We start from the raw sequence: 24,235 nt of genomic DNA on the forward strand, positions 1-24,235 counted from the left end.
GGAGTGCGCTGTGCCTTTAAGTGGCCCGTGCCCGGCCGCGCAGCGCACGCTGGGAGTTGTAGTCCCTCCTCGCCCAGCGCCCCTCAGCGGCAGCGGGGGCTGGACTAAAGCTCCCAGAGGCCCTGCAGCGGCGGGGTGGGGGCGGCGGTGGTCATGGCTGCGGAGTGGAGCGCTCTCCTCCTCACCTGCCGGCGCGGCCAGGGCGCCGTGTCCGCCCTGCAGCGAGGCAAGCGGCGGGGCGGGCGCCCTCCCTCCCTCCCTTCCCGCCGCGGCGGGGCGGCGGGGACCGGCTCTCAGCGGCGCCCGCTCTCGCTTGGCAGAGCTGGAGGTGCGGCGGCTGCGGGGCGCCCTGGGCCCGCGCCCCCCCGCGCTGCTCCTGGCCGTGGAGGACCCCTGGGCCCGCCTGGGCAGCGGCGGTGCCACCCTGAACGCCTTGCTGGTGGCGGCCGAGCACCTCAGCGCCCGCGCCGGCTGCACGGTGAGGGCTGGCAGCCTCGGGGGGGCTGGAAGGGAGGGGAGTGTCTGAGCCGTCCCCGCCGACTGTCCCGACTGTCCCCTGCCAGGTGGTGACCGCTGACGTGCTGAGGGACGCCCGCATCCTCATCCTGCACATGGTGAGAGCCGACCTGCAGCCTGGCGTGGGACCCCGCGTTGCACCCGCTCCCTCCCGCTGACCCCGCCACGTTCTCCGTCCCACCAGGGCCGCGACTTCTCCTTCGACGACTGCGGCCGCGCCTTCACCTGCCTGCCCGCGGAGGAGCCCGGCGCCCCGGCCGAGGCGCTGGTCTGCAACCTGGACAGCCTGCTGTGGACCGTGACACACCGGGTCTGTGTGGCCTGGGGAAGGGGCCCTGGGGGTGGGTTCAGCTCCCAAAATGGTGGCAGGGGTGCTGGGTGCCCCGCGAGGGCCGGGCTCCTTCCCTGCCATCCCTGGGCACGTGGCCCTTCTCTCAGCAGCTCTGTGTGGGCTCCCCGCCCGGCGTCTGGGTCTGCAGCACCGACATGCTCCTCACCGTGCCCTCGGCACCAGGTCAGTGAATGCTAGCCTTGCTTCCAGCTCCTGCTTTGCCTGGGACAGGGTTCTGAGCCAGCAGCACAGCTGGTTCAGCGTGCACTGTGCTTCCACGAGGGTGTGGGTGCTCGAGCATTCCTGTCCCGTGTGTGGTCGGCAGCACCTGTAAGGTGGCCCAGGCTGGATGGTGATGTCACCTCCTCTGCTGTGGGCCCAGTTTTCAGGCAGCTGTGCCCAGTGTGGGTACGTGCACTGCCCCAGTGGGCACTGGTCTCTGTCCTCCTCCCCAGGGATCAGCTGGGATGGCTTCCAGGGCGTCAGAGTGATTGCGGTGCCCGGGAGCCCAGTGTATGCCAGGAACCACGGGGTCTACCTCACCGATGAGCAGGTTGGTGGCAGCTCACCCTTCAAGGGACACTCCTTGGAGGTCTCCACCCCTTCATCCCTTGGCTGCTGCAGTCCCAGCACAGCTGTGGCTGCTTGGCTTGGGGCTCCCTGAGGAGCTCATTGGGGTGGTCTCACTCACAGGGACTGGTGCGTGACATCATCTACAAAGGCACAGAGGCCCGGATCCAGCAGTGTGCAGGGCCTGATGGCACCGTCCCACTGGTACAGCATGACCTGGGCATTGGTGACCCTGCCAGCACCATCCCTTGTGTCACCACAGCTGCAGCCTCAGCCCTGCCATGCCCTGACAGGTCTGTGGGATTGTTTTCTTCTCCTCGGATGCTGCTGAGCAGCTTCTGGCCACCCACGTCATCCCTCCTCTGGATGCCTGTACCTACATGGGGCTGGACTCAGGGGCACCTCCCATCCAGGTGACAGTCCCTCCATGGGGGATGGGACCTCTTGCCACATGGGTGCCTCTTCTGTGCATCTCTGTAGGGTCTATTTGCACCCACAGCGCCAGATTTGGATGGGAGAAATGGTGGGAGGGAGCATCCAGTAGTAGGGTGGCTGCACCTGACAAGTCCCTTCTCTCCCAGCTCTCCCTCTTTTTTGACATCGTGCTGAGCATGGCAGGGGGGATGACAGAGGAGGATTTTGTGAAGGGTGGCAGCGATGCCAGCGTGAGGAGCGCCCGCTCCGTGCTGTGGACAGCTCTCCGTGGCTTCCCTCTTAGCATGGGTGAGTGAGTGCTTCCTTCCACCTTCTAGTGGAAGGTGTCCCTGCCATGTGGGTGAAACTAGATGATCTTTAATATCCCTTCCAACCCCAGCCATTCTGTGATTCAGTGCTGTGGTGTGTGTGATGTGATCCATCCCTGGGCTCTCTTCCCCTGTGTATGGAAAGATGGGGTGGTCAGGGCCTGGCAGCTCTCTGTGTTTCCCCACAACTGCAGGTCCCTAGATCTTCTCTCCCCACCCCTTCAGCTGGGGATGTTCAGCCTGTCCTGGGCTCATGGGGGTGTCAAACACACCCACATTGTTTGCTGGCATGCTGAAATCTCTCCTGCCTCCCCCAGCCTGCATCCCTGATGCGTCCTACGACTACATGACCACCTCTGCAAGTGACCACATCCGCAGCCTGACTCTCCTGCCTGGCTCTGCCAGTCACCTCCACTTCTGCAAGACAGCCCATTCCCATGTGGATGTATGTGCTTCTACCCCCAGCCTTGCTCATGCAGGTTTTCTGGGGGTTGCTCTGGGCTGTGTGCCTGGCTCCTGGTCCCACATGCCTCTGTGCCCTCGGCAGCAGCCCTGTCTCCTGGAGGATGGCTCTTCGGTCACCAACTGCCTGCTGGAAGGAGCTGTGGGGCTGGCAGCTGGCAGTGTCATCCAGCACTGTCACCTCCAGGTACGTGACTATGGGGGGAATGACCCTGAGCTCCCAGTGCACTGAAAGGGCAGTAGGGTGATGTGGTGCTGGCTAGGATAGGGGAGCCACAGCTGTGAGATTTGGGGTCCCCTTCCTCTTCAGGGCTGCCTTTTGGCTGGTGGCTGTCAACCTCCACAACCAAGGGGAGAAGGCTGTCACCTCTGGGCTGTTCCTCCCTGGGGATGAGGGCAGACTCTCTCCTTGAGGGCTCAGTTATGGCTGAGAGCCCTGGAGGCTGTCACCTGACTTGAATTTCTGTAGTTCATGTCCTCACAGCCCTGTGACGAAGCAAATTATATCCTTCTGCCACCTGCCTCACGCTGGCTCCAGCTTATCTCCCGGGGTGGTTGTCTCTTTCCAAGATCAGGATTTGGCTCTGGTTTGGGGGCAAGCCATGCCACTCCATGCTCTGCTGCCTCTTCCTCAGGGTCCCCTGGAGATCGGTCCTGGCTGCCTCCTCTCGGGCCTCGACGCAGACTCCTCCCCAGCCCTGCGGGGCTGTCCCCTGCGTGACATTGTCCTGCAGGGCCACCACGTCCGGCTGCGTGACCTGCCCTGCCGCGTGTTCACTCTCACCGGCCGCCTCGACGACTGGCAGGTGCGGGGACGGCGAGGGGGCACGAGGCTCCCCTCAAAGCCAAGGTGTAACCGGCCCCTCTGTGCCCCTGCAGAGCCCTGTGGAAGAGGCCACCTACCTGAACGTGCCCTGGCCTGAGTTCTTCCAACGCACTGGCATACGGTAGGTGCCGTGTGCCAGGATGGGACGGGAGACCCAGCTCCCGTGGGGATAGCTGCAGTGGGAGGTGTCACAGCCACCCCTACCCATCCTTAATCCCTGCTCCCCTCCTGGAAGGTGTTCTCGAGCCGCAGGGCAGTGCTGATGGGCTCTCCCTCCATCAGGGAAGGGGACCTTTGGGACGCCGAGACGCCGCGGAGGAGCCGCTGCCTGCTGAGCGCGCGGCTGTTCCCGGTGCTGCACGCCTGCCAGGCGCTGGGGCTGCAGGACGTGCTGTGGCTGCTGGCCCCGGCCGGGGGGGCGGGTGAGCGGCTGGCACGCTGGCGGACGGCCTGGCGCATGTCCTGGCAGGAGCTGCTGCCCTGCCTGGACACGGCGGCCGAGCTGGGCACCCGCCAGGCCCTTTTCTTCCTGCAGGGCCAGCGCAAGGTGCAGCGGGTGCTGCTGGGGCACCAGGACAGCAGCCTCCTGCCATTGGCCCGTAGTGCCGTCCACGAGGGCTACCATGAGGCTGTGCTGGGCACGCTGGATGAAGGTAAGCTGGACTCACACGAGCTGCATCTCTGGCTATCTAGACCGTTTGGTGCTCCCCGCCTCCTTCAGTGACCACACCTATTGCAGGAACCCATAGGGGTGCACCCACAGGGCATCCAACAAGCCTGCGTGGGCACAAGCCATCTGAGTCTCGCTCCCCTGGAGCTGGCTTATGGCAGAAGCGGGCTGGTTTGGGGTGACCTGCAGCCTCCTTTAATTCTATTTTCTAGTTGCCTCCACGGCCGGTGACGCTGGTGTTGCCGCACGAGCGCTCGCCTGCATCGCCGAGGTCCTGGGCTGCATGGCACGAGGGGAAGGGGGCTTGCGGAGCGGCCCTGCTGCCAACAGGGAGTGGGCCTCGGCTTTTGGGTGCCTGGAGCGCGGGGACATTGCCAGCGGTGTCCGGGAGCTGGCTGCCGAGCGGCAGAAATGGATGAGCCGGTGAGGCTGGGGCTGACAAGCAGCAGCTGCCCTGCCCCAGGCACCAGTGCAGTCATGGAGACGTGGCAGTGGGCTCAGCACCCCTCTCATCCCAGGCCGGCTCTGCTGGTGAGAGCGGCTCGGCATTACGAGGGGGCCGAGCAAATCCTGGTCCGGCAGGCGGTGATGTCCTCGTGCCAGTTTGTCACCGTGGGGCAGTCAGAGCTGCCACCCTTGGGGCACTGGGTGCAGGTGGCTTGTCCGGCCCGCCTGGACCTCTCCGGTGAGTGCATCCCCCCAGTCAGATGATCCGTGTCTCACCCCTGTGGTGCTGGGGAAAAAGGAGTCGGGGTGCCCTGAGGGGGCTGATGCTGAGCCTTGGCTCCAGGTGGCTGGAGTGACACCCCCCCCATCACCTACGAGCACGGGGGGGCCGTGGTGGACGTGGCGGTGCTGGTGGACGGGTGCCAGCCCATCGGTGCCCGGGTGCGGCGCATCCCCGCGCCGGAGCTGCGCCTCGTCAGCCTCAGCGGGGCCCCACCGAGCCAGGCGGTGACAGAGCTGGTGTGCCAGGAGCTGGAGCACCTACAGGATTACTGCCAGCCACATGCACCAGGTGAGGTGTCCCCACCTGCACAGCCCAGCTCTGCACCTGCCATGGCCTCTTGGTGCCAGGGTTTTTGGGGACAATGGGATGAGGGAGCAGGTAGCACAGCAGGCATCAGCTTTACCTCCTCTTGTTTTCAGGAGCCTTGCTCAAAGCTGCCTTCATCTGCACCCAGGTCGTGCAGTTCCCCTCACAGAAACCCTTGCGGGTCCAGCTGATGGAGAGTTTTGGGAGTGGCTTCGAAGTGCACACCTGGTCCAAGCTGCCCCACGGGTCTGGCCTGGGTAAGTCTGCAAGGAAAGGGCTGGGCAGTCCCTCCTGCACCAGAGAGTTGCCAGCACCAGGATGGGGCATCCCCCTTGCCGCTCCCCACCCTTAGGCACACACAGTGCCTCACTGCCCTGCCTGTGCTCCCTGCAGGCACCAGCAGCATCCTGGCGGGAGCGGTGATGGCATCGCTGTACCGGGCGGCTGGGAAGGCTGCCAGCACCGAGTCCCTCATCCACGCCGTGCTGCACCTGGAGCAGAGGCTCACGACAGGTAGTGGGCTGGGGGAGCAGCTGGCCCACGGAGTGGGTGTCCCAGTGGTGGCTGAGGACTCTCTGCCCTGCAGGTGGTGGTTGGCAGGACCAGGTTGGTGGGCTCGTCCCTGGCATCAAAATCGGAAGGTCGAAGGCCCAGTTGCCCCTCAGGGTGGAAGTGGAGCAGATCCTGGTGCCTGATGGTTTTATCCAGACCCTCAGTGATCACTTGCTGCTGGTGTACACGGGGAAGACTCGCCTGGCCCGCAACCTGCTCCAGGTAATGCCTGGGTGCCCCTGGGTGTCACAGGCTCTGGCCTCTGCTCCCCCTGTGGCCTTTGGTGCCTGTCCCCTTCACTGGTGCAGAGCTTTGCCACCCCAGTGGGAGCTGACACCCAAGGCTGTGGGTGCAGCATTACGTCCCCAGGTGCTGCCGAAGCCAGGGGGATGGTGACAGGGACATTCTGGCCTCTTGCAGGACGTGGTGAGGAACTGGTACGCCAGGCTGCCCTCCATCGTGCAAAACACTGATGCACTGGTGAGCAACGCTGAGGAGTGTGCCCAGGCCTTGAGGCAAGGTGTGAATCCCCTTCCCTGTGCCAAGCCAGCCCTTTTAACAGCTGAAGGAACACAAACTTCCTGGGGAGAGGCTGTGCAGTCCTGGAGGGGGCAAAGGCTGATGGGTGCAGGCTCTTGCAGCTGGAAAAGTCTCAAATCCTCCCCCAGACACACCCTCGCCAGGCAACGCCCCAAAATTCAGGCTTGAACAAAGATTTTTGAGGAAGAGAGGGTTAGACATGCTGTATCTGGCTGATTTTCTGTGAGCCATTGCTGACAGGGCTGAGGGCCATTCTTGGCCCATGCAGCGGGTTCACTTGGCTGCTGGGATGCTGTGGAGAGGAAGCCAGAGCATTAAAGCAAGCAAATCCTCCCCCTGTGGAGGATTAAAAATAAACAGCAACATGACAGGGCTGGGGTTGCCTGCTCGGCAGGCAGAGCTGGGAGGAACTGGGGAGAGGAGAAGGCAGAATTTAGCTTGTGCTGAGCAGGAGAGGCAGAGACAGGTTTGTGCCCTTCGGGCGAGAAGCAGAGACAAGTAATTTGCAATCTCCCCTTCCCTGCAGGTGACCTGCCACTCATTGGCAAGTGTCTGGACCGCTACTGGCAGCAGAAGAAGGTCATGGCCCCTGGGTGTGAGCCGCTGGCCGTGGGGCACATGATGGACACCCTCCGGCCCCACGTCCACGGGCAGTGCTTGGCCGGGGCCGGCGGTGGTGGCTTCCTTTACGTCCTAACCAAAGCCCCGCGGCAAAGAGAGGCTTTGCAGCAGATCCTCACTGGCACTGAGGTGAGGTGTGAGCTCCCGGGAGGTTCCCTGTCACGGGCAGTTTGCAGGAGCTTTATGTAAGAGAGCACGAGGAGCATCTCGCCCTACCGCGCGTGGGATGTGATGGCTGGTTGTCCCAGTGCCCTCCCTGGGACCTCGGAGGTGAGAACAGGTCCCTTGCTGGCTCCTGTCCCAGCCAGTGACTCTTTATTTTTCTAGGGGCTGGGCAACTTCAGCATCCACAGCATCGAGGTGGACACAGGTGGTTTCTCCGTGGAGGTTGTGGGATGTGATACAAAGGATGGTGCTCACCCTGGAGAGGACAGGGCTGTGTGAAGGCCTTCAGCCCTGGCCAGTTCCTGGCAGATACACAGGAAATCCTCACTGCTTTAGGGGCAGCTCCAGCAGGTGCCTTAGGTCTTGATATGGCCTTTTTGTGCTGCTTCTTGCCCCAAAAGCCACAGAGGCTGGAGAAGCTGTGATGAGCTGGGCAGGCACAATTCTCCCTGGAGGATGGCCTTGCTGGAAGGACAGTTTGCAAGGGCCTCCAGACTGATTTTACAGTTTCACTCCAGTTTTTATGGTTCTCCAAAGGGAAAAGACTAGCATTTGTGATGCTGCCTCTAGCAGGAACCTTCCTTCTCTTCCAGCAGCAGGGACCCACACTGCCTGTTCAGCACACAGTGCTCCTGCACCAAGGATGCACCTGGATGTGGAATCAAGACCCTCTCCTGTCCTGAGGGACTATTTCAGTGTTGATATAGTGAATAATGAAAGCAAGCTACTAATTCCTGCAGTCAGTCTGAATAAAAGAGCTTGTTCCCAGCAGGTGTTTGTGCCTCTCTGTCCCAAGCAAGAGCCCAGCAATGCATGGGTGGGAATGGCAGAACCTGCATGCAGGGCTGGTCATTGCCCTCCACAGCCCTAAGTGATGGGGACAGCACCAGGCAGGGCAGGAAGATCCTCTGGATACCCTGGCAAGGGTAGAAGAGGAGAAATGGAGCAGAGCTCTTGTCCAGCATCTCTCCAGCTCGCTCCAGACCCTACGGATGCACACACCACCCGAGACTGCAGCTCAGCCAGGTGAGGTTTATTTACAGAGTAGCTGTACAGGGCACAGCGAGCCAACAGGGACAGCCCTGCTTCCCACAGAGGCTTTCTAGTGATTTTTCAAGTACCTTCCCAAGGAAATCACTCCTTTTCCCTTCAGCAGAACAGTCCGCACCACCACCAGGAGAGAACCAGGGCTCAGGATTTGTGACTCCAGTAGCTGACCCTTAAACTGGGGGCACAGAGGGCACGTGACTGCAGCAGCTGCACAGGCAGAGCTCTGCAGACCCATCTTTGGGCCACAGCAGCCCCCAAGTGTCCTGTCCTGTGGCCTCCCACAGGGAGCAGAGTGCAGGGAGTTAGGAGCTGGCACTAGCCTGTGTTCTGAGAAAGATTCCTATGCTGCCTTGTTTCTGCTCCCACAAAGGGGTGTCAGCTCTTCTTGCCAGGCCCAGGAAAGCCCTTTGCTCCAAGGAATGTGAGTGGAAGGGCAGATATCACCCCACCCCCATGCTGTGTAGCAGCCAGCCAGGGCAGGGCCCAGGCAGGCCTCGGGGCTGCAGCTTTCCTGCCGTTCCCTCGAGTGTGGTGCTGGCACAAGCACCGACCGACTACAGGCGCAGCCGCTTGATGTCCTCGCTGCGGAAGTCGATGCGCAGAGCCAGGACCTGCCGCACCTCGGCCGGCGTCAGGCGCCAGGTCAGTGGGCCCGAGTTCGGGCCCCAGTAATCCAGGATCTCTGTCACCTGGAAAAAGAAGGGACCTGTAGGAGACGACTCAGCACAGACCACCCGCACAGGTGAGTTCAAACTCTGCCACTAACCCCGCGGGCGAGCACCCATCAGGCACGGGGCAACTTCTCCAGCTTCCCCACGCCCTGGAGGTGTGACGACACCTGGATGATCAGTAAAGCCACGTGGAGTCCAGCTGGGGCTCCCACAATCCCCCAGTAAAAGCAGACCAAGTGCAGCTCACCCTTTCCAGGTTGAGGATGGTGGCCATCTGGGAAAGACGGGCGAACTTGTCGCGGATAGTCCAGGTGGTGACTGTGGTGAGATAGGCTATGAGAGACCTCAGCTCCTTGTCGAACTGCAGACCGCCGAGCTGTGGGCACGAGGGAGCTCTGTTACCTCTCCAAGCAGGCCCAGGGGTTGTGCCAAAGACACAGTTAAAAGTCATAGAGTAGCAGGGGGAGGTCTCTGAGCAGGAGGGTTCCAGTTAGACCATTTACTGCAGCTTAAAATGGCTTATGCTTAAACCCACCATTAAAGCCACCCCCCCTTATTGGTGCCAGCTTTTCTCAGGCCTATCACATAACACACTTTCTCCTTGTGGGTGGTAATACAGGATGTCCCTGAGTTGGCCACTGGTGGTTGCAGAGCTTTTTTGTGGGTAACATTTGCCTCTGACCTGCCCCATCCCTTTACAGGGTAGAGGGGTGTTTTGCTTACCCTGCTAAAAGTGGATTTGAGCAGCACTTTCTCCAGTTCAATGGCTATGAGACTGGTTGTAAGACCAGTGAGGGTATCGTAAATCACTGGAGACAGTCCAGCCTGGAAGCAGAAACCTGTGTCATTCTTGTCAAGAAAAACTGAGCAGAGGTCCCCAAACCCCAAGCCTAGGAGAGCTTTCAAATAACGACCCATCACTTGCAGGCTTGTCAAGTGGAGAGCGCCACAGAAGTGATCCAGGCACATGGGGGCTGCAAGCAGGCTTTGAGAATTGCAGGAGAAGGGGGTGATTGGACCCCTAAAAGCCCTGCAAGGCACTGGAGGACATCTCTGCCTGCCATTCCCCTGAGCAGGGGAGGAGCTGGGAGGTGCCACGTGGAGGTCTGGCTAAAACCTGGCAGGCTGCCACCTCCCTCCCTTCCTCTCTCACCTTGAACTCTGTCATCTGCTGTTCCAGATTGACGATGAACTGCTGGACCCAGGGGTCGTTGGCCTCATAGTCGCTGAACTCCTCCTGACAGTGAAATGCAAAAGGTTGTTTATGTGGCCTGAAGTGAACTGCAGCCAACAGCCCAGAGGACAGGAAGGGTTGCTCCTCCTGGAGCAGCTCTGCACCCTTTCCGTTTTCTCAAGCTCCTCTCTAGCCAAATGTCCCTTTCCAGGCTCAGCTGCAGAGGAAGATCTGGGTATTTTACTGTTGCTCTGTGCCAAGGAAACAGCAGGTAACTGAGGAGAATGAATGCATTGCTCTGACTGTGCTGCTGAGCAGAGGATGAAGAATGCCCAGGTACAGCTGGAAGCAGAGAACACTGAGCCTTACCTCCTCGATGTTGTGGGAGACAGAGAGGAACAGGTTGATCCAGGGCTTCACCTGGGGCTTGATGGCTGTGCTGTTCAGCTCACTGAGACCTTCCTGAGGGGGACAGCAAGAGGAGAGGACAGTGAGGCACAAAACCTTTACAGCTAGGATGTGTTGATGCTTCCATCCTCACTGCAAGCTGGGGAAACCAACCCACAGACTTGCACAAGAACCTGAACTCAGAAGTCCCAAATCCCACACTTTTCCAGTGCTGGCAGGCTCTGAGGACACCACAACAAGAAGAGGAAGGATGTTGGCCCAGAAGCTGCTTTTGTGCTGACTTGCAGCCTGCTCTGAAGGGCTCTTGCTTCCCCCAGCCCATCCTGCACAGCTACAGAGGTTTCCTGGCAGGAGTGAGGTACACAGGAAAGGCCACAAACTCCAGCTTTTCCACTCAGCACCAGCCAGGTCAATGTGATTGCACTCAGCTGATGCCTCCCACCTCCAGTGCAGCCTAGCTCAGTAGGAGAAGCTAAAAGGAGGATAAAAGCTGTACCCACAGTGAGTTCCCTGCATTAATCATAACCCCAGCAACACGCCATCTCCCCTGAGCAGCAGGTTGTCAGCAAAGCCTCCTCTGTCCGTTGTGATGCTCAAGAGCTCTCAAAGGCCTCTCCTCTCAGACACCCCCCTTTGGCTCAGTAAGCTCACCCAGCATGAAACTATGCAGGTACTGATACTGCCTGGCATTTGATGGAAGTTTTTCACTAAAACTGGCATTTGTGAGCAGGCCCTGCTGGCAATTGCCCTTTTCCAAGGCAAATTCAATGTGTGTGTGATTCATACAGTGCAGGAATTTGCTGCTCAGCCTCTTGATTGTGTTGCAGCCAGTTTTAACACTGCACTAGAGCTAGTCTGGAGAGTTTTACTCCCTACTGACAAGCTCTTTGGTTTTGATACAGACCACAAGCACCAAGAGGGTTTTCTGGCAATGCTGCTCTGAAGACATCTGGCTGCCCTGAACTGCAAAGCCAAATGAAAAATAGCCTGGCCTCTCTGTGAAGAACAAAGGCAAACCTGGCTGAAAATACTCTTTTTGCTTGGTTTCTTTCCACAGGAGTTACTAGGTCTTCCTGCCAGAGACCACTGTGAAATTTTAGGACAAGAGGCCCCAGGATGCCACAGGAGACTGGATTTAGCCAGACTCCATGCCGAGGAGTATTTCCATTTGGGGAAGGAGGAGAAACCTGAGAAAAGAGCAGCTCTTTTCTACCAACTGCCTGTCTTCAGCGTTACTTAGTGAGGCTGTGGACAACTTGACAATGTGCTGTGCCACAAGGGAGAATGGAGGAGATGGAAATGCTATTAATATTTCTTCTCCTGAAAGTGCTGAACCAACTACAACTCCGTGCTGAGTGAAGACAAATGGAGCAACATTCCTTCTGGCTCTGCAGCTGCTTCCAGTGCTTTTCTGCAGTCGCCAGCTGGTGCAGCTGTGCAAACGGGCTGTGGCTGCTCCCACGCCTCAAAGCTGACTGCACCCCTACCCAGCACTCCTGGGGTCAGGTCCTGGGCTGACCTGACTCCTGCTTGAGTTCTCCCTGAAGACACCAGCAGCCAGTGTTGGGGGCCAGCAGCAACTCCTCCAGGCACTCACCTGCAGCAGGTCACGGAATTTGTTGGAGACAGCAGCCATGTCTGACAGGCAGCTCTCAATCTTGGCCTGTGCCTGCTCACCCCCAAAGCCTTGGCTGAGCAGTTTGCTGCAATCACTCTGCAGGGAAGAGAACCGTGAGCAAGTTGCAAATTAATAACCTGGGCAGTTTCTACCCCCTCGTGTTGCTGAGCTCTGGCTGCCCACCAGCCCGTGGGCTAGGACAGCTCCTGCCCCTGCAAAGGCACAGGCAGCTGGCTCCAGCTGGGGAGAGAGAGGGAGAGCAGGAAAGGAGGCCAGGGGCTGTCTAGCCTAGCACCAGAGAACCACAGCCTCTCCATGATGTGCATTTTATTCCTGCACCAGGTTGGTCAGGCTGGAGGAAATGGTATCTCCGGCTGCTGCCATCAGCTGGAAGTTGCTCTGCCAGCTCAGTATTGCTTTCCTAAGGCTGGAGGGCAAAGGCCTCAGGAATTTGGGCATATCAAAGTCCAGATGGTTTACCTGACCCCCACCAAGGGAGGATATTACAAATTTGATTTAGGAAAAAAACCAGTGAAGAACACAGACCGCACCTCCAACGTCTTCTTTAGGGTCATGATGTTTTCACTGCAGACTTCCACGTTGTTTAAGGTCACCTGAGGAAAAAATCAAAACAAACCCAAGTAGAATCCACTGGAATTTCTCAGCACCTCAGCCTCAAATCCATATGTTTACTCCACGCCCTGCCAGCAGTACAGGCTGAAATGTAAATATTTAAGGGACAGAGTTGCTACTGTGAGATCCGAGCGTTGCAGGTTCACCAAGCTGCATGAAGCCAAACTACAGAACCTGCAGCTAGCACAGAGTTTGAGACAGTTTATGCCTTTTTCTCATCATTCTGTCCACGATGCTGCAGTGAAGCCTGACTTGTGGGTGACTGGTGGAAGCCATGGTGTACCCCCAGCTTAATGTTAAGTGTCATGAAGAACAGAGCCAGAGTGGCTGAGGGCAATGGTTTATATGCTGTGTCTGGAGCAGGAGGGGAGGCAGGAAAGCACAGGTAACTATGCAGGAATCAGCAGCCCTCCTGCCAGGTAAGTGTCTGTTCTCCCCTGAACAGACTGTTCTCTACCTGCTGAAGCTGAACTAAATGTCAGTATAAGGCTGGGCTTTGTGCAGACAGGGAAATGAGGCAAGGTGACAGATGAATGAGGAAATTCAGTGGGAGAACTGACATTCTGAGCCCTTTGCTTCAAGAAATGCAGACACCTGTAACCAAGAATTCAATGAAATGGAAGAGTTCAGTCCCTCCTGCTCCCTTTGTTGCCTTCTCTCCTTGTACACTGAAAGTTCCAAGGAATCTCTTCAGTGCTGGCTGTTCACAGCAACTTACAGAGAAGGAGATGAGCCAAGGTGAGCCAGCCCCTCTCCAGTGCTCTCAGTCCCTGCCCACAGGTCTGCTCAAACCCTGAGAGGGCAGAGCCAGAGATGTTCTCCCAGTGAGGTCTTTTCCACAAGGCAAGGCCTATACAGCATCCCACCATGGGGAAGGATGTGTTATGCTGCAGAAGACAGGAGTGATGGCCCTTCACACGCTCTCTGAGGGGTCTCTAATGCTCCCTGCCACGTTCTGGCCTGCTCAAGCACACAGGGAGCTGCAGTACTGCTGTTAGAAGGCAACAGGAGGATCTTGCAGGCCCAGCAGAGCAAACAACCCTGCTCTAATGGAAACTCTCCAACATGCTAAGTGAAAGTGCAGGAGCCCTGAGCTTGGGCCAGGAAACCTTTTTATCTGGAGGAAGGTGTGGATGAGATGCTCCCCCACCACCTTTGTGCAGAGCCTGTGAAGAACAGGATTGATGGACACCTCTAAAGAGCTCAGACTCTTCCCCAGCCCAGAAGGAACCATCACTGCAGCAGCCCAAGAGACACTCATGGTATCACACTTGTGACTTGGTGTGGAAGCCCTACAAACATGAGGTGAGGTAGAAGCATCTACCAACATCCAAAGTCAGGCCACCCACCATACCTGAACAGGTTTTCAGATTCTCTGGACACCACAGTCACATCAATGCTGTTCCCAAGAGCTCCCCATTGCCTTTCCCTCCACCCCAACTCATTCCACACCAGAACAGCCACCAAACCCACCAGAAAGGACTGCTTGGCCTCGTCGGTGCTTTCAATGCCTTTGGTGTCGAACTTGCCCTGCTGGAGGCTGCTGTGCATGATGTTCACAGCACTGGTCACCCCTCTCTGGAAGTCCTGGAAGGTCGTGGCTGGAAAGCCCTGCTTCAGCTTGTTGTACAGAACCTCCCTATGGGCAAGCAGAACATACCAGGGCTTAGAGCAAATAACTGCAGGCGACAACAGAACTGTGCTCTGTGACAGGGGACTGTTCTGTCTGAGCTGGGACTTGGACAAGGTAAGTGGAACTTTGCAGGGACAAAAGAGGACTGGCAAATATCTCCTGCCAGCATCTAAAGGCTGAAAGAAAAACATAACCACACAGATTCTGAGCTTTTCCTAATATCCTGCCTGCAGATCCTTGCAGTCTTCAGTCAGTTCCCCACTCCCATGTTGGGATGAAAAACAGCAGGACAATTTCTGCAGGCTCACCCGAAGTCTGAGTCACTAAGGAACCCAGAGAACACTAGGGGTGGTCATGTACCATCAAGCAGAGTAGCACCCCAATGCTATGTGGTGACTCGGTCTCCTAGGGATTTTGGGCCATGAGATTCCTTTTCCTGTTTGTCCTACAGGTGATCACCACTACTGTGAGAAAAGATGCCCAGCTCCAGCTTCCCACAGCCCACCTGCCACTGCTTCCTGCAAGCATGACAAATCAGAGGTTCAAAGGTGAAGAACACAAGGAACACCACCTGACAGCAAACACTGTCTGAAGAACGTGAGGTGCAGGCACGTTACAACAAACCTGGTGTACTGGCATTACCTGAAGTCAGACTCCAGCTCAGTGGTGGAGTGGTTGATCATGGCACAGAGACAGTCTATGCTGGAGCTGGACAGAGCACGCCCAATGCACTTCTTCACTATATAAAACACGTCATCCACCATGCTGGAGGTGAGCTGGCCCTTCTCGTAGCTGTCCATGGCAACAGCCTGCAAAGAAAGCTGTCTCAGAGCCCCGAGCCCAGTGAGTGATGGTGCCCTCTCAGAGCAGTGCTGTGAGACCAAACTTGGTCTGCCCCCTTCACCCTCAGTGGGACTGTACCCTGTGTGGGCTGGCACTCAGTTTTCAGGAGCCCACAGACCTGGAAGATCTGTCTCAGGAAGATACCCACGGGTATATCTGGAGCCAAAGTTCAGAACCAACCACTTGCTTTTCAAGGCCAAGGGAAACAAAAGGCTTCCCAACAACTGCAGACCTGCCATGTACTCGCATCCCTCCCGTGGGATGCTCAGCAGAGGACTGGGGAGCACACACAGAGAACCATCAGAGTTTCAGTCAGAGCCCTACCTTGTTGACAGTCTCCCTCATGAAGTATTCCTCCATGGTGATGTAGTAGCCAATGAGCTCTTGCATGGTGCAGCTCAGCAGACAGTTGTTGAGGAGCTTGTCCAGATATTTTTGATGCTCTACAGAAGAGAGAACCATCAGCAGGGACCAAATGGCAGAAAGCAGTTCCACCAAGTCCCCTTGCTACCTCTCTGATGGGCACCCAATGGACACACACCTGCCAAGCCCAATCTGGAAGAAATCACAGGCCTCAACTGTGGAGCTGAAATTGCTGAGCTGAATTTTGCAGGTGACAAAAGTGATTTCCAGAGCTCCACAGAGTACCAAAACCCCGAGCCTGTGTTCCCTGTGGCCTCCACCTTTAGGATTTGTGCCTGCAGTGACCAAATGTCCCTCCCTCTCTTGTTTGTTATACTCTACAGTCATTCCTAATGCTGGTTTCTCCACTAGAGGGAACAACCAGTGCTGAAAACAGGTTTGGAGAGGTCAAGCTACACAGTCCTCTTCCACAGCGTGCTCCCAAAGCATCTTTGCAGATCCTGTGTCACTCTGCTCTGCCACTGCCTCAGAGATATCTCCATTTCTGGCTCCAATGAACAGAGAGCCTGCAAGTCCTGGTGTTCAAGGTGTTACCTTGCTTTACCTCCTCTGAGGCCGTGGCATCTCCCACCTCAAAATCAGCCACTATTCGTCTCTTGATGAACCTCAAGTAGAGCTCACTGCGGGCGTTCATCAGGGTGACTTCTGTTAAAATGGGGTCAAGCTCCCTGGAAGGAACAGAGCAAGAACCGAGGTAGCAACACTACAAAAGGAGAGGCACTAATTTAATTCAGCCAGGTAGTGTGTTTTCTGTTCTCTCATTGCAAGACCAATACTGCCCCTTTCCATCTGTGCCTTCGAGTGGCAGAGCTCAGCAGAATAATTGTGCAAAGAATGCACACACAATCAAAATGTCCCCAAAAAATCATTTCCAAAGGGGGATCTCTACAATACTGCTTTCTTCTTTGCTCCAAGAGTTAGCGATGCTCCCCCTCTTTTTCCCTCATAGCTGTGAGGACATCCACATTAAAATCACAGTGGTAAGGACTGCAAGACTCTAAGCAATCTGCTACAACTTCAAAATGAGCCCTGCTTTGAGTGGAAGGTTGGACTAGAGACCTTCCTCAGTCCTTTCCTACCTCAGTTTTGCTACAATTCTGTGAGCCCCAAGCAGCCAGTGCTAGAAATGCTTGGTCCCTGCCATCTCCTCATGTGTGCTTTTGTGCACAGATCCATCTGTTTCTCTGAACATGATGAAGAATCTGATTAAGCTCAACAGCTCAGGAAATGTGAGACCAAAAAAGCACGTGACAATGTGCAGAATGCTGTGGTCACATCAGACATGACCATGAAAAAAAAGAAAGACTGTCACATCAGCAGCTTTTTCATCAGTGTGCACAAAAGAATTTTACAAATCCTGCTCAAAGCCTCACAACCCAACTGTGGGACAAGGAAACATTATCTTTATTTTAGAGATGAAAAAGCAAAAGGTCAGAAAACCTGGGATGGTTACTCAGAGCAAACAGTAAGTACATCTTTATATTACCACTGAAACAATTAGTTATGCAGGCTCACACAGATCTTGCTTGAGGAACCTAAGTCTTCTTTCAAGGCATGTTTATAAGTCAGGCAGTGCCAGAAGGGCTGGATGCACTTTCAAATGGGTTGTGTAAATATTTAAGATAAGAAAAGTAGGGAAATTGAAAGCATTGTGGTTCATCAGCAAGAAACCCATGTTTCAGAGCTGCTGCAGCAGCAGTACAGGTTAAATAAAACCCAGATTTATTCCTGATTCTGTCACAAATTATCTGCCCAGGGAGCTGCTCCATTTTGTGGGTTTCGGGGACTGTACTGTGGCCATCAAAGAGCAGTGGGCACAGGCAACTGAAGTCTCAGTCCTTCATGTGCAGTGATACTGCCAGCCCTCCAGCAGTGCTGAGGCTTAAAAGTAATGACTAAGCAAAATAAAGCCCCAAGTCAGAAGCTGCCTTTATGAAAGGGCAGAGAAGGGCACCTAACAATTGGATTTTATGTGTTAGTAGCCACAAAACCTCTGGAAGACTGGGAGTTATCTAAATGCTAAGTAGTGTTAATAACAGCTCAAGAGTGAAAGGTTAGAGCGCATAAAGACTTCTTCTTTGTACCTTGGTTCAATCTTCTCTGCAGAAGAACTTCTCATCATGCTGTTCTGGACTTGCTGGAACTGCAATCACAAAAAAAAAAAAGAGAGAGTCATCAGTCTTTGCTGATGACTTGGAGTTACCAGCTGCTTTTCGTGCTGTAGCCCAAGGAAGTGCTTACTCACTGGGGGTGATAGGAATGCTTTGCAGGAAGCACTGCCAGAGAAGGGAACTGCATCAGTTCACCTCCTCCTCCAAGGAAGAGCTCGTCCTGCCAGGGAGGACAATGGGAGGGGACTCCAGCAGAGGCACCAAGGTATGTGACCATGAGGCAGCTACAGCAGCCCTGCATCTCAGCAGGAACAAAACAGTGGGGAAGGTGTGCTGAAAGCACCCTACAGACCTGCACAGCAAAGAATCCTGTGCCCAGGGTGCCTTTACCACACTCCCAATGAGTCCTTCTCTGCAGCAGAAGGAACAGCTACAGGCTGAACCCCTTTAGCCATCATCATAAATATGGAGTAAAGCAAGGTTTCTTTTAATACACAGGTCAAACTTTGCTGCCTCTGTGACAGTGGGAGCCCCACAGAGCTGGATAGATGCTGCAGTTGGCTGCACCAGCCAGTGTCACGCTGCTCTTACCTGCCTATGATAGTCCCTCTCCTTTATGAACTTGTCCACCACCTTCTCCACTTGCCGGTCACATTCCACTTGCAGGTGCTTGATGAGGGTGTAGAGCCTCCCTGGCCCATAGTAGGTCTCCACGATGGGCTGATGGGTCTCCACAATGCGAGCAATTCCTGTGGGGAGAGGGGAAGCAAAAGAGACTCTACCAGGAGTTCCCAGAGCACAGCAGAGCTACCCAGGTCCACAGACCGGACCATCCTCTCCACTGTTTACTGTAATCACTGCAGTGCAAGTCTCCTGGAGTAGAAGCCAATTCTCTCTCCCCAAAGAGAGCTCCTGCTATGCCATGTGTGCCAGCTGCCCTCCCAGCAAACAAGGTACGAAGCTTTCCCAGGAGAAAGCTACACAAGCTAAACCTGACAGGGGGCATGAGTGCCACCCAAACACAATGTGAGCTCTCAGCACCCACCAAGTTACAGGAGAGCAGTGCTGGGAAAGATCAGCCTAGGGATAGCTCTTGGGCACACAGAGAGCAAACATTAGTAAAGGCGAGAACTCCGTGGAGGAAAAGCTCATCTCCAAGGAGGTCTCTCTACAATATTGCTTTCTTCTCACAAACTCTCTACTCCAAGACTTAGCAACACTCCCCCTCTTTTAATGCTACTGCCAAGAAAGCTCTAAGGGTGCCAGGCTAGGAGAGTGACTTGGCAGTGGTGCAGCCTGGAATTAGAGCAGACTTCATAGAGAAGATGGTTAATCGTCACAGAATCTCAATTACTGTCTTTGGCTACATTCCCACAGAGCATTCATATTCCCTTCTCTCCCTGCTTTCAAGCTCCCATGCTGCTTCTTGAACAGCCAGGCCTGGAGGCACCAACAGCTGCTCAGCCTTAAGGGATCTGATTTGTTTGTCTGGAGAGCTGGAAGTCTGAAGAAACCTCCAGGGAACACCCATACGTTTTGAGGATGCAGAGAACGGGAAGAGTCTGATTCCTGGAGGAACCCAACAAATCCTTTGCAAATCCACTTCGTGCCTGTGCAAGCTGTAGGTAGGAAAACTTGCTTATTGTGATGCCCTCTCCTGGCTGGAATAAATCCTGCTGGTGTTGTCCCTGTCCCTCGAGTGTGACACGTCTGCAGCTCAATGGGGAATGAGACATTTTGTGAGCCAAAATTAAAAACATTTAAATTCATGGACGATCTCACCAGGGACTATTTTTAATCCATCAGGAAAGAGGGAAGGAAGATTACCTTCGAAGAGGAGTGTCAGGGTGTCTGCAAAGATGACAGCAGCTCGACGGTCACTCATGTCTGTCCCCATCACCAGCTGCAGGTTCTCTTCTGCTTTGCTGGCCACCTGCATGACAACAGGACCAGTCAGCTGAACACCCAAAGGTATTCTTCATCCCCACGATGGTCCCCTGTCCTTGCCCTATCCAGCTTTCACTGGCCTTCCCATTGCAAGAGCTATTGCTGTTGTTCCTGCTTTGAACAGGGATCCTTTCCTCTTTTGTGGAAAACTCAAGGGTTGAGAAAAGACAGAAACTTGTTCTTCTCTTTCCAGGCTCATTGTATGAGCTTTAAGCAAGTGCAGAGAGCAAGACACAGAAGGAGAAGCCGAACAGCCCCCAGGATCTGTACTCAGACACCAGAAAGCCCATCCCAGGACACAAAATGCAAGGAGAGAGATGAACTGAGGCCAGTGCTGGTTTCTAAGATTAACAAGCCCCAGCCAAAACCTCTTTCCACGACATCCATTGACAGAGACTGAGTTTTGCTTTCCCCTGGATGACCAGACAGGCCACAGCAGTTTCACAGACCCTGTTACCTGCTTGCAGAGGTACTCAGAGAACTTGCTCAGCCCCTCTTCGTGTAAGCCCAGCAGGGGAAAGATCTTGAAGAACCGTTCCACCTGGGGCAGGTCTCCCTGCTTCATGGCTGTGTCGAACTTCTCTGTGACAATTGTCTTCAGGCGCTGCTCTGCCTCCTGCAGGAGCTTCAGGTTGGCATCAATTATGCCTCCTGGACAAAAGGACAGAAAAGAAAGGGAAAAGTGACAGCACAATGTTAGTGCTGTATCCAGAGATACTTTTTTCCTCAGGGGAGAGACCAACACTGTGCAGCTCTAGGCTGAGAAGGCAGAAAACACACTGGAATTTCTCTAGGCAAAGAAAGACAGGTAGGTGTGTGATGTACACACAGCTAATGTTGTGGTTTTCCATGGAAGATGAGAACACATCCACCAGGACATTCCTTCTAAGGATCTGGTAAATTACTCCTTGATTTCCATTTGCTCTGCTTGGTAGCTCACTGTAACACTGCAACAGTTCTCCCTGACAGGGCCTTCTCCCTCACTTCTTTTGACCTGAACATTTTGTCCTTTGCTTAGTTAGCACCTGAAATACTATTAAAGCTGTGTGCCAGGAACTCTTCTTTCAATTGATGTTAATTCCAACTTAACAACACTTCGCCTCAAAGTCAGTCTATAACATACAAAGAACTTTGGCCAGAACTAGATCTTCTGCTTTGTCTATTGGGCTATCTGCCATGGGAAATCATGCACTCTCTAGTTATGTGCTACTGGAAGGGTGAGTTATCAGCTTCTCCTCATGAGCAGAGCTCACCTTCCTTGCCCTGACGACTGAGCTCAATGACTGACTTGTCCAGAGACAGATAGCGATGGATATGAGCTGCTGCTTGTTCATAGTCTTCATTCCTCAGGGCTGTTTGAACTCCATCCATGCAGAACTTCAGGTCAAGGATGTCATCAGCTCTCTGAATGGCCTGATAGAGGCGGTTCTGCAAGAAAGGCACCCAGTAAAGCTTCCTGCTGCGGGACGGACCAGGGAGAGGGAAGTGTGAGGAGAAGACTGTGGGGGGGGAAAAAAGGAAGAGACTGAAGCAATACTTCTCTACACAATAAACAACTACGTAAGCAGAAACCCCACACTACTTAAAAAGTCATAAAACCAACGGCTCTGCAAGAGGAACAGCATTTGTCAAAACTGAGGCTGAGCTCAGCTCTGCTACAACAAACAGGCACAGACCAGAGAGACAACCACAGGTTGTCTGGTTTGATTTGTGCAGCAGTGCTGAGTGCTGGGATCGACACCTCTCAGCCTGCCTCTGGACAAGGAAGAGAACAGCCCAGATTCCTGACCAGGTTGGGTGACAGTGACCATCTCCACTGTCCTCAGTGCTTGACAAGGGTGTCAGTGAAGGCTGCCCCCACCTTATCCAGGATATTGTACCAGGAGCTGCATGGACAGAAGGGGATGCTGGGGCAGCATCCCTGGAAGTGTTCCAGGCCAGGTTGGATGGGGCTCTAAGCAACCTGGTCTAGTGAAAGGTGTCGCTGCCCATGGCAGGGGTGGTTGGAACATGATGGGCTTTAAGGTCCCTTCCAACCCAAACCATTCTGGGATTCTATGATATTTACTCTTATACTGTAGAATATCCAGGAGCCCGGAAAGATCCTGCTAAATAAAGAACAAAGCAGTTTCCTGCCCAGTAGAGAAAAGAGCACATCTCTGTTGTGCTGTGAGCACACAGAACATGGTTTGGTGGTGCTCAGTCCCAAACCCCCTCCACCCAGTTACCTTGGCAAGGTCGAGCTGTCGGACTTTGCTGCTGACATTCTCAGCCAGGTTACAGGTGAAGGTGATCATTCCTGCCAACTGCTGGGCATCCCCCTCGATCAGCTGCAGATTAGGGCTGGGAACACAAGGGAACTGAACATGAGGTGCAGGCACTGAGCAGTCGGACGGTGTGCGACAGCGGGACGGTTATTCCTGCAGACACCACTGCTCCTGGCACAACACTCCCTCCCATTCCACGCCCTTCCCCCAGGGGCAATGCAGCAGAATGGGACAGACTGATTGCTCTGGAAGGGGCTGCACAGACTGACTGTGTCTTGCTATCGGACAGGGCATGGATGAGCCACTGGGGCTTTATGGCAGTCTCCACTTCTGAAGGGAAAGATGAAGGCTGTAAAATTGTGCTCTGAGTTTTTACCAGGCACGAGGCCACTGAGGATGACTTTCCACATGGATGTCTTTCCAGACTGCCTGCACAAGCTCACCACGAAGAGGCAGTAATACTTCATCACCTGACACAAGACATCTGATCCAAGCATTGGTGCTGAAAACTGGCAACCTCTGGGGTGAGACCTTCAAAACCCACCCAGCCTACACCAAAACAGGTCAGTCTGTGTGACAGCACAGCAGTCCCCTCTGTCAGTGCTGCTGAGAAGACTGGGGCCCTGGGGATGAGGATTCAACTGCTGTTCCCTGCCGCAAACTGATGTAAAGCCTGATGTTTCCTGAGAATGTTCCTCTACAACGCTGAAAGGAATGTTCAGGTCGTGCAGTGAGGAGAAGGAAGGGGAGAGAGTGGGGAGCACTAACCCCATGCGCTGAAGAGCAACCATCTTGTTCCCTATAGTGCTTTGCTGTTCCAGAAGGGCATCCAGCTCTTCCTGCACAACTTTCTGGAAAAAAAAGGACAAAGAAATCCTTGTGTGGCTTCCGCTCTGCCCAGGCCAGCAATTTATCACAGACCCTATGTCCAAGTCAAGGACACGGAGCTAGAAAGGCATTAGTGCTTCCCAGAACTCAAGTGACAAATAAATCCTTCCTGATCTCTCATTTTAAACAGGTATATCTTTATATTTTTGACATTTAAAACATCGGTTATGGGAACCTCATCACACAATTTTTAAGCCAGATAACCCACAAACTCCTCCTCTGGCCGAGTTTTCAATGCACGAGGCCCCGGAATCTCCAGGCTACTCGCGATCCAGGGACATCAGACCCGCGGAGGCGACGCCGTCCGCGCGCCGGGGACGGCCGAGCTCGTATTAAACACCTCTGGAAAGGATCCAGACAACTAAGGGAGCCGTGACAGCGAGTCACTCGCTCTCCCTGTCACGGAGCGGGCTGCAGCAGCGAACACCTCCGCGGCGCCCCCGCCGATTGCCGCCTCACGCACCTCCTCCTCACACAGCCGGCTGTAGGCGGCCTCCAGGTCCGCCAGCTCGGTCAGCGACTGGATGCGTTCCATGGAGAGCGCGGAGGCGGCGGGGCCGCCGGTCTCCCCCCGCGGCGCCTTCGCGCCCGGCGCCGTGGCCGCCGCCATCTTGGGACTCAGTGACACGGCCGGCACCGCAGCCAGGCCCGCCGGGGCTGACCTCAGCAGTGCCTGAGCGCTGGCAACCGCACGGCTCCGCCCGGCAGCGCTGGGGGTGACGCTCCCCTGGTGTTTGTTCTGCGCCTCGAGGCGGCTGAGGTGTTTTTTTCTTTTTTGGCGGGGGGTGGGGGATGTTGGTACGGGGATCGGCTGCCATCGCGCCGCAAATCATTCAGGCGCCGCTAAGGGCAGCCTCCCCCCGCTCCACGGACGGAATGTGAGGCGCGCGCGCCGGGAGCGCGGAAAGCCCCGCGGGGAAGGCGCGCGAGGGCAGCGCGCAGGCGCGGCGCTGATGGCGGAGGCGGCCCGGGGCGCGCCCGCCTAGGCCGGAGCAGCATCCGCCGCCATCCGCCGCCGCACGCACGGTGAGCGCCGCCCCGGCAGCCCGCTCGCCGCTGCGCGGCCGCCAGACGCGGGATGGGCCGCGGGCTTCACGGGGGGAGCGCCGCGGGCCCCCCGGGGCCTGGGCCGGAGGATGGCGGGGGGGCGGCCAGGCCGGGCCGGGCACTGACCAGGGGCCGGTCCCGGGGGATGAGCGGCTGCGGGGAGCGGGCCCGTGCTGGCTCCACGCCCTCCCGGGGCCGCGGGGAGGTTCAGGGCCACCTGCGGCGGCCCCTTGATGCTGGGGTTGCCGGGGCTCTTTCCCGCCTTCGTCCCGCCGGGAGGTATCGGCCCCGAGCGGCTGCGGGGGGTGGACTCGTGTTCAGTGAAACGGGGAGGTGCGGCGGTGTCACGGAGGGATTCCCTAATTGTGTTCAGTTTCAGAGCAGCTAAAGCCGCGAGTAATTAGCGGTAATTACTGGGAGTCCTGATCAGTCGCGCGTCAATAAGGAGCTCGTCTGCCGCTTGGCAGCCTAGGCACTGTGGGAGAGCCTT

At 55.8% G+C, this 24,235-nt stretch overlaps 3 protein-coding genes and 1 long non-coding RNA gene across 7 annotated transcripts in view; 3 read left to right on the forward strand and 1 right to left on the reverse strand.

Moving 5' to 3' along the window:
• The first annotated feature begins 121 nt into the window (after positions 1 to 121).
• Positions 122 to 7,800, forward strand: FCSK (fucose kinase). 4 transcript variants are annotated; one of them, XM_064670677.1, is made up of 23 exons: positions 123 to 226; positions 321 to 478; positions 564 to 614; positions 701 to 826; positions 958 to 1,030; positions 1,303 to 1,400; positions 1,541 to 1,621; positions 1,711 to 1,830; positions 1,999 to 2,140; positions 2,478 to 2,605; positions 2,708 to 2,809; positions 3,258 to 3,428; positions 3,502 to 3,569; positions 3,731 to 4,101; positions 4,331 to 4,541; positions 4,637 to 4,803; positions 4,909 to 5,136; positions 5,268 to 5,411; positions 5,548 to 5,667; positions 5,741 to 5,928; positions 6,127 to 6,226; positions 6,773 to 6,996; positions 7,195 to 7,800. In XM_064670677.1, the coding sequence occupies exons 1-23, from the start codon at positions 154 to 156 to the stop codon at positions 7,309 to 7,311; spliced, it is 3,261 nt and encodes a 1,086-aa protein (XP_064526747.1). In that variant the 5' UTR covers positions 123 to 153; the 3' UTR covers positions 7,312 to 7,800. The 4 variants fall into 4 exon arrangements, with proteins under 4 accessions (XP_064526748.1, XP_064526747.1, XP_064526745.1 ...); XM_064670675.1 differs by having other exon boundaries at positions 1,711 to 2,140; XM_064670676.1 differs by having other exon boundaries at positions 1,711 to 2,140; positions 2,711 to 2,809.
• Positions 7,801 to 8,044: 244 nt separating this feature from the next.
• On the reverse strand, positions 8,045 to 23,342 carry COG4 (component of oligomeric golgi complex 4). Its single transcript, XM_064670686.1, has 19 exons — positions 23,162 to 23,342; positions 22,579 to 22,661; positions 21,772 to 21,886; positions 20,797 to 20,971; positions 20,001 to 20,194; positions 19,424 to 19,529; positions 18,188 to 18,345; positions 17,570 to 17,628; positions 16,020 to 16,153; positions 15,387 to 15,505; positions 14,862 to 15,028; positions 14,060 to 14,225; positions 12,505 to 12,567; positions 11,933 to 12,049; positions 10,297 to 10,389; positions 9,907 to 9,990; positions 9,477 to 9,578; positions 9,001 to 9,129; positions 8,045 to 8,771 (listed from the first exon to the last, which is right to left on the reverse strand). Exons 1-19 carry the CDS (start codon positions 23,306 to 23,308, stop codon positions 8,637 to 8,639), a joined length of 2,346 nt encoding a protein of 781 aa, XP_064526756.1. The 5' UTR covers positions 23,309 to 23,342; the 3' UTR covers positions 8,045 to 8,636.
• Positions 14,196 to 22,825, forward strand: LOC135421880 (uncharacterized). Its single transcript, XR_010434240.1, has 3 exons — positions 14,196 to 14,333; positions 14,671 to 17,861; positions 19,008 to 22,825. It is a non-coding gene; the product is annotated as an uncharacterized LOC135421880 (long non-coding RNA).
• A 262-nt stretch (positions 23,343 to 23,604) lies between the features above and the next one.
• SF3B3 (splicing factor 3b subunit 3) overlaps positions 23,605 to 24,235 on the forward strand; it is a 29,204-nt gene continuing 28,573 nt past the window's right edge. Inside the window, exon 1 of the mRNA XM_064670674.1 lies at positions 23,605 to 23,724. The gene's annotated coding sequence lies outside the window, so the exon portion shown is untranslated. The remainder of the gene's footprint in view (positions 23,725 to 24,235) is intronic.

This window comes from Pseudopipra pipra, chromosome 14 (genome assembly GCF_036250125.1).
Source record: "Pseudopipra pipra isolate bDixPip1 chromosome 14, bDixPip1.hap1, whole genome shotgun sequence".
NCBI classification, from domain to species: Eukaryota; Metazoa; Chordata; class Aves; order Passeriformes; family Pipridae; genus Pseudopipra; species Pseudopipra pipra.